Below are 9,733 nucleotides of genomic sequence, written 5' to 3' on the forward strand. Positions count from 1 at the left end.
AAAAAATTAAACAAAAGGTGCGATCGTGGTGGTCGGAATCGGATTGCTCGCGCAAAACGAACTGCAAGCGACGTGAGAACTCGAACACGGAAACGGCTCAACGGATTGCGGTCGACCGAATGCGCGACGAGCGTCGAAACTGAGAAATCACGGAACGAGTCGACTTGACGGTCTGACGACTGATCGGATTCTAGTCTTCTTGTCGAAATAAGCGAGCAACAGAGCGGCTGTTTGTCTCCGGAATAGATTGAAAGCCCTTCAAACGCCTCGCGATCGGCGATCAATCCATATATGGACATACGGAACTGTTTCTTACGAATCTCGAAGGAAGACGAGCAAAATATTTGTCTGATTCCGGGACAAACATGTTATCCGCGGCTTGCTATCACGAATTTCGAGCAGCTAGTTCTATAGCCGAATTATAACACGAAAAATGAAATTGAATCTAGAAATTCATTAGCCTAGTATCAAACACTACCTCTTCGGTTTCATTGTCATATCGGTTTTGCAATTTACGATTCAATAGTGATATAAGAGGTATTATTATAGAAATGCATGCATTATCAGAGGACATATCCAATGTTGCCTCATAAAAGAATTTCAACACATTTGTGATATCATTTATAAGGTTCCAATCAGAGGAAGATAGTGTGTTTATCCCGCCCTGTTCCACACTATATAGATTGACTGCTCTTTTTTGTTCTGATAATCGCTGTAGCATAAGATATGTACTGTTCCATCTAACTTCAATGTCTTGTAGTAAGGAGTGTGTTGGCAGTCCACATTGCTTCTGACAGTTTTTCAATTTTCTGGATACCTGCTCGCTGTGCCGAAAATGACCAACTATTTTTCTGCAGTTTTTGATGACTTCTTCAATCCGCTGCTCAGTAAATAAGGCATCATTTATTACTAGTTGCAGCGTATGAGCTACACAACCTAAGGATTCATATTTCCCACGTATGGCACAAATCATGTTCGGTGCATTATCACGCATAATAAGAAACAATTTGTTGCTTATATTCCACTCATGAATCATTTCTGTCAGCTTTTCTCTTATGTATTCGCCTGTATGGTCATTTTTGAGTACAGCTGCTCCCAATATAACTTTTAGACGTTGTGATCCTACTATAAAATGTGCTGTAAAACCATGAAGGATAGAGAGAAGGAGGCCGATCGAAGCCTAGATTCTCCACCGAAAATCGTCCGTAAAATTGTGACCCAGAGTTGATTGACTATTTGAGCACCAGGTGGCATTGTTGTCGGAGAGAACCGCAACATAGTTTCCTCACTTGATGTAATTACACGTGGGCATACGTGATATCACGTGATATATGTACATGTTTGAAAGCGATTCAGAAAGTGAATTTATTTTTCGGTGATTTTAGTATTGAAACATGGGAAAAAAGTGTGCAATTACTGGTTGTGAGAGTGGTACGCGATCCGAAAAGAAAAGGAAGGACTTACACGGAATACGCCAGGCATCTATTTTTAGTGTTCCTAAGGTATTAAAATTTTTAAAGATTATCTAATTAAACGTGCCATTTCACATTAAATAATTAATAAATCTTGTTAATATAGAAAATGTAGATGAATTGTTTAGATATATCAAATTTTTAATGTCAGTATGTAAAGCAATTAGATAAATGGAATAAAGCTATTGGACAAGTCAAAAAACTAAAGGTAACCGATTTTGTGTGTGAATTGCATTTTGCTTTCGAAGACATCATAAGGCAGGATGAAATTAAACTAGTTGATGGCTCCATTTATGTAAGTGAAAGATCCAAATATAAATTGAAACAAAATGCAATTCTAATGTCTTGGAATCAAGAAAACATAAGCCCTCAGGTAAGTTTATTTCATAACTATTATTTACATTACATACTATTATTTACATTATTATTTACATTACATACCATTTACACTTATAATTATTTTAAATCACCGTTGTGTTGATGAAATAATAAAAAAGTACTTCGTTGTGAAATATATGTATGCAACATATTTAGAGTAATCCCTGTTACGTCCCGCCGATTGTGAGAATAAGCAACAACCGTGTTGGCTCCTTTTATTTTAGTCACCCTGCCTTCACTGGGTTTACTTGGGACTAGTGGAGCTACGAGTAATTGATCCCGTTCATCAAAATAAAAAAGGAAATAAAATATGCATAATGACGGTAAAAATAGCAAAATAATAATAATAATAGCAATTATTATTTGACGATAGAAGGAAGTAAATTATTAGTAATCATGAAAGAAAAATGAAAATAAAAATAATGGTAAAAATGATAATTAATGATAATGGGAATAACGGTAAAACGAATGATAATATACAAATAGTAATAATAATATGTAATACGCTAGTTCAAAAATACTCTACTTGCTAGTCGTGATAGAAAAACACTCACAAACATGAAAAATCAGTGAATCAAACAAAAGGTCGATCGGACATCCGTTCGATCGCCGGTGCTATGTGAAACAATAGTGACGTGGAAGGATGTGAAAAGGAAACCGAAGTTACCTGCCCTCGGCCGTGGGTAAGCGGAGACTTGGAATAACGGAGACTTGAGATAATAACTCGACGTACTAAACTTGAAGAATATAGTATAATTGGTACTAAGTAGAACTGAATGAAATACAGTGGATGTGTTAATCGTTCAGGAGATTAATGACTACTGACTCGAGCCTCATTCTCTGGACCTTTGTCCATTGCTAAAAAGGTGGGGGTCCTCTTTGTTCCGCGATGATGAAAGGGGGTGTTTAGATTTTTGGTGTTTATCCCCCTGGTCCGGCGGAGCTCCCTTATCGAATTCTTTAGTCGATAAGATCCTCCGTCATGTCGCTCGGTGCCTCTTCCAGACTGACTCGATGCTCCACGCAAAATTTTAGTTAAAACTTTAGCGCACATATTTATCATACTAATTATAATATGTGATAACAAGTAATACGGCGATTAATACACCCTATAATATGAATTTAAAATAATAATAATAATAATCATGATAAACGATTACAACGGAGTATAAAAGAAAATAGCGCAACGCACAATTATAAAGGAATGCTATAAAATAAAATAATGAGGGAAGCCACACTAATCGGCCTCCACAGTTTACGGAAAGAAAAATAAAAAAATTAAAATAATTAAAAAAACGCCAGGGGACGTCACAGTCCCTAAATATTTTTTGTTGAAATTACAAAATTACGAAAGAGATAATCTTTGGTGGAAAATTTAAACACCAGAATGGAATTCACAATGCCACATACAGAAAATTAGGAGCAAATTAAAGAATTGAAATAACTTGAATCTTATAGAAATATAATTTGCACCTAAATGGAAATTTTTGTAAAACTAAATGCAAAGATCAAATATTTAATACTATTAATTTATGTTCATGAGTAATAATTGTATAATTGTATTAGCGTTTTATTCAACATTTCAATTTCGTATAGGAAGAAGCTTATATGCAACAATTACCATCTTGGGATCAAGACAATGTCCAACTTGAGTGAGATATTTATTTTTTTTCAATCAATTTCTTAATAAATTGTTATATAATATTCAAATGCTTCAGACAAATGTTGAATCCATGGGTCACGGTTTGATTGAGGATGGTAATAATGTATTGTTCTCCATTGAGAATGATGTAGACAACTTACGAGTATGTAAAATTGTAGATATTCATTTAAATTGTATTTTTTAACATCTATGTTTATACCACACGTATTTACTTTAGGAGCAATGTATTCTTATGCACAATGCAGAAGAAATCAATGAAGAAGTGAATGAGAATGTTGAGGTAATGTACATTTTTACTTATTTATGTTTTTTTACAATGATAACATTTAAATTTATAAGATTATATCAGAAATACACTACAGACTTCTAAAGACAGCTCAAATTTAGTTTATGCGACAAAAATATTTAATAAAGATACTTATAAGAATTTTAATAGAAATAAAGTGCACAATCATATTGCAAATTATTACTTTTCTTTGTATTTCTATTATTACAGTAGAACCCCGTTAATCCAAATTAATTGGGACCTCTTCGGATTATTAGAAACTTTGGATTAGCAGGGTTCTACTGTATATATTGACAAATTATATATATACATATATATAAAATAAATGTAATTTATGAACATTTAATTCTGTTTGTGATTTATAAAAATGTTCTCACTGCCTTTTAATCACCGGAAAAGATTATTTATGGAATATCCTGTACAACAGATAATGCAAAACAATTCACCCTCACAGCAAAGTATGCTGAATGATCTGTATAAAGAGACTACTATGAATATTGATTTCACCATTGACACTCTGAAACAATATTTAGAGACTATGCCTTTGCGTAAAACGTGGAGCTGGATGGAACATGCTTCCAGTAACGGCTTATTGCAATCTCATTCCGTAACACTCCAGCTGAGATTATATATAGAAATTCATCATGATCTTTCTGTAATAGTAAGAAGTAATTTATTTACCAGGAAAAAAGTTTAATGTGATTAAAACCATCTTAATTGTAATTCTAATACTTAAAAAAAGAATTTTATCACCAGGTAATAATTTCTTTATCGTTCATTACAGTTATGTACAAGTGATCAAAAAGTTAAAAACAATTTGGAAAAAACTGTTATTTCTATGTGTTACGTCCAGAGCTCCGTGAGCTCAAGGAAGGGCGCAACCAGACGCCTCTCGAGGTACGTAGGCACACAACCACAGTACCTCGTGTGTTCGATCCGACCGATTTTGTTTCAATTTTCGGGTCAACGACCAAAGTCGATTTTACCCTATTATTTGAAACGGTCCCTCGATTTTCGGGTCAACGACCAAAGTCGATTTTACCCTATTATTCGAAACGGACACTCGATTTTTGGGTCAACGACCTAAGTCGATCTACCCTAATAGTTCGAAACGGTCAACTCGATGGTCCTTTTTTGGTAAGGGAAATGAATCCCTATTATACAAGGATAGGACCCGTACGCTCTGTCAAGGACAAGGGTGAAACGAGGGTAATTAACTGAATGAAATTTTTGTTAGCTTTTACTAATTAAACAAAAACAATATATTTGTCGAAATAACATCAGAAATACATATGTTTTACAATTACAAATGATTATAATCTTAAAAAAAATGAGTTGCGGGTTGAACATAATTATAGTTCTGAAAAATGAATTTCGGATTTGAACATACCTACGACTCTTACGATTACCAATAAAAAATTACAATTTAAATTGAAATGATAGAACAGAAACATTTTCCGGCGCGGGGAGGGGTGCAGTTTGGTCGCACGATAGCAAATCTGCCGATGAGAAATAACCCGAATCTGCCGAGAAATCAGTTGGTCCGCGAATATTATCGACCACTTAAACGGAAATAAATCGGAATAGACAATTGCTCTACTGGAATCGCGAAACGATTAGAGAGTAATTAAATGAAATAATTAAAAAAGGCTTACTTTTATTCCGTTCCGACCTTTCGAATGGAATGTTTCTTCAGTAGGATGAAAGGGGCCAGTCGAACCAGAGTCTTCGGGTGGAATCTGACACTGACTCTATCTTAATACTTGGTGTCCCGATCACGGGAGCAGAACGTTACGTTATGCAAACTGCAGAGTGTCCGAAGATAAAAGAGGACTCTCTGGCCAAATTGTTCCCTTTATATAGGGCTAAAGAGTGTAGGTGGGGTCACTCTTCCCAGAAAAGAAGAACAACGGAAAAAGGCAATAAAATTGTTTCTAATGAAGCGTCCATTGCTTCTGTATTACTATGATATCTGATGGATTTACGTTATCGTTTCCAAGGATTAGAGTCCGGCACTTGACTTGTGAAGACCCTTCACTTGACCATCCATATGTTACGTCCAGAGATTGCACAGTTCCTTGCTTCCAAGGAATTTAGCGATATTTTTTAATTGTCGGTCAATGAGGCTACGCGTCGAGCCGGTCACGTGCGATCAATAGGGCCCCAGTGAGGGATTAGAAGAAACGGTGACACAGCTGTGTCGGATTCGAGGAAATACCTTCACAAGAACCGCGGGTTGTGACGCACGTGTCCGGGCAGGCGCGATATTAGATCCGGATATTGAACCCTTTGGTCTTACTGATCAATTTATAAAAAAAAAACAAGCAACAAATTCGGTCGCGCGTGACTGTAGGCTCGCGGTGTATCACTCTTTCTGGAAGAGAAAATGATACAGCTGTGTCGGATCATTCCCCGGGTAGATACCTCACAGGAACCGCGAGTCCGGCCACACACGTACCGGTACTTCTGGCTTAAAAAGAAATCATCTGTGGACGGTTTATCGCCTCATAGACCAACCGATTATATTTGCAATTAAATTAACTAACGGCCCTCGAAAGGTGGTTTCCTGAAAACGCAGTTCCCGGAAAAGTTACCTCTTTTCCACGTCATCCCTATCGTATAAAAGGTGATGACCACTCCGGAGGGCAGCTTTTTCATTCTGTCCGCGTTCGTAAACGCAGCTCATCCATTTTTTGTCCGTGACCACGAACGTACCTTGTCAGCCTTAACGAACATACCTTGTCAGCTTTAGTGAACGTACCTTGTCAGCCTTCGCGAACGACACAATTTTGTGAAGTCAAGTGCCGGGCCGTGAACACTAACTTTGGTGCGCGAGTTACATATCACCCAAGCAATCTCGACGTGCGTTTGACCGCTACACCATCCACCCGATGGCAGTACATTGGCACAAACGAATTTTTTTCAAGTTTCAGCATACAAGTGAGCGTTTTCCTTTAGCTGTCACTCTTTTTTTTCTTTACTCTTTGTCTTCTCTTCCTTTTGTTTGTTCATCGACAATTTTTATTCACATTTCTCCTTCAGCTCTCTTCTACCCCTTTTCTATACATTTCTCCTGGACTCATCCGGTATCGCCCTTTAAGTGTTTTCCGGCAAACGATCACGCAGTCCGTCTCCCTCTGCGGGACGATCCAGCAGCGACCAAGCGTCGTTTCCTGGGGGCCATCCAACGACGGAGCCACCGCGTAAAAAGATCGCGACCGAGATCGATCCGCGGCCCCCCTCAGCGTGTTCGACCAGTTCATCGGTCATAGTATTAGATTCTTTTCGGCCTCCTTCCCCTGCCCTTTCCGTTCAAACAGTATCTTCCACCTCGCATCGGGCATCCCCTGATTCTTCCGTTCAGATACTGGAACCCCTACCCCGAACACCTTCCCCGTTCTCTGTCTCTTCAAGCGTCTCTCTCTCTTCATCTCCGCCTCCTTCTTCTCTTACACCCCCTTCGTGTTATTTCTCTATGTCCGAATCCTCTTCGCGAGCATCCATTCAAGTGTCACCTCCTAGCTCTCCCCGTTACTCTCCGTCTATTTCTCCAGCTCCCTCCTCCCTACGCTATTCGCCTGTGCAACCTGGCGATTTGGAGAATTTTGCAAATTCTCCTTCTCCCCCTTTTCCGTCGCCCGTCAGGGATGACGACATAGTCGAAGAGTTCATCCAGCGTTCACTGGTGACTCTAGGAGAGCGATTCCTCCACATTTTCCCTCCAGTCACTCACCCTCTACCACCTAATACCATTGTGATAGACCCAGACTTCTTTCCTATTCCCTCTCTCAGGGCCGCTCTTCGGCACACCGACCCAAACGTCGGGATCCCTCTAATTGTCAGAGGATACCTATATCCCATCCTGTTCCCCGCCTCTCTCCTCAGCCGGTATTTTTTAAGTAATGATTAGTGTTGATATAGAAATAGATTTTAGAAATAGATTAGTCGCCGTAATTTTCATTTATATATTATTTTATTGGTTAAGTTGTTCTCCTTTAGTTTTTATGTTTTTTGAAATAGACTCAGTTTGGAAAATTGATCTAGGAAGTAAAGCGTTTAATTTCCGCTTATGTTTAGTTTTTGATTTATAATTAATTATAATTTCCGAGTAAACTACATTTCCAATTTACACATACCCTTTAAATTTTTTTCAACCAAATATGTTCTAGATATACTTTGTTTCTCTAGAATAAAATGTTTATTAGTTAACTAGTCACCGATGCATTATTCATTTTAATTCCTTCTATTCGTCTCCGCCTTCCCAGATCGTACGGGTCCTATCCCAGGTAAAAGGGATTCAGTTTCCCTGACCTAAAAAGGGACCAACGGACAAACCGTTCCAGAGCCTACGGTAAAATCGACCTCCGTGGTCGTTGACCTTTAAGCCGGAGCAAGTGGTCAGTCCGACTCATGTTTTGGGGCCTGACCGCCACAAGATACGAGAGGCGTCCTGTTGCGCCCTTCCTTCGAGCTCACAGAGCTCTGGACGTAACACATATTACAATCCATGTTTATATTTCCTTAATCTATTTCACAGCTGCCCCTGTATGGCAGGGTTCCTTATCGGTGGATTACTTTTATTGCCGTCAGCGAGTGACAATTCCCAAGTCCCGCTCCGTCTTTCCGAATCAGAAGCGGTCTTCGTTTAGTGATTAACTATTGATTCCGGGTGATTTTTCCCTCTTTTTCTCTTATCGAACGTTTCAGCCGAGCGCAGGTGGGGGTGTGTGAAATAATTTTGTGAACCTTATGGTTTACATATCGTTTCATGATATCTATTACAATAAGACCACCTGTTTCCCCCTACGCTCGTCCGGTCGTTTTCCCGCTAATGGGAATTAATTCTTATCTGTTTCTTCCCTCTATTTTATGTTTTCCCTATGGAAGCGAGGAACCGTGGAGTCTCCTGGACATAACATATGAAAGAATTTCACGAATTATTAGAATTAGCAGAACGAATTCAAATATGCGACAGAACAGGATTTAAAGGTGACAGGTATCCTGATATGATTATTACTGATAAATTATTCATTGGATTATTTCAACAGCCAAAAGGACTATTTAATTGTTCACGATATGATTGCTTTTTGGTCAGAGGTCTATTATAACTATGGAGCAGAAAGATACATTGGATTTTTTTATAAAAAACATTCATATCTCATCAAATTTCATGTTGTACAAATATGATATGAGTTTTCAACCCTTGTGCTTAATATTCCATCATCATATTTTAAATTTGTTCTCCATTTAAAAAATATATTTTTGAAAGCATATAGATTGTTTTCAGTCGTTATGAACATTGTTAAAGCTTCATTGATTCTACTCGGGCTAACTTTACACATCCAATTGTCGTCAGCGAAGACGAACATTGCAAATTTTAAGCCGACGTAAGGTAAAAATCCAAGAAAAATATATGCGCTCTAAATGTAAGCAAGATTTATTAAGAAGAAAAAACAAACGCATGAAAAGTAAGGTAAATGACAACTTACCATATTTTTGGAAAATATTCAATTACCTGAAAATGATTTTTGTTGAAAAAAACCGGGCGGGATTATGAAATATCAATCAATGCTGGGGAATTGCAATAAAGTTTTTATCACAATTAGATAATATATTGAATGAATTATTTCCAATTCAATAATTACTTTAAAAAGTCAAATGATGAATGCTACGTTTATATACTGAATTCAAATTCTTTTATATTTGCTTGTGAGATTTGTTCAACGCTGTGCATTATTATTGATTAACAATGTCAATTGACAAGAATTCAATTTATGTTGGGAAATTCGCGTTATATGTCGCGAGCGCGCGTGATTGTCCCGGCTCGCGGGGGTGATTAATTCGCGGATCGATGGCGACATCCGTCGGATCACCGGTCGAAGTATGTCGCCGCGGGGAGTATCATAATGTGCCCAAACGACGTCGCGGCCCGCG

At 38.0% G+C, this 9,733-nt stretch overlaps 1 protein-coding gene across 1 annotated transcript; it reads right to left on the minus strand.

Annotated features, from left to right (window-relative positions):
• Positions 1-445: 445 nt before the first annotated feature.
• LOC113561842 (zinc finger BED domain-containing protein 4-like) lies at positions 446-973 on the minus strand. The gene has a single exon (XM_026969250.1). It carries the CDS (start codon positions 971-973, stop codon positions 446-448), a length of 528 nt encoding a protein of 175 aa, XP_026825051.1.
• Positions 974-9,733: the final 8,760 nt, after the last annotated feature.

The sequence above is a fragment of the Ooceraea biroi genome, chromosome 4 (assembly GCF_003672135.1).
Source record: "Ooceraea biroi isolate clonal line C1 chromosome 4, Obir_v5.4, whole genome shotgun sequence".
Taxonomy (NCBI): domain Eukaryota; kingdom Metazoa; phylum Arthropoda; class Insecta; order Hymenoptera; family Formicidae; genus Ooceraea; species Ooceraea biroi.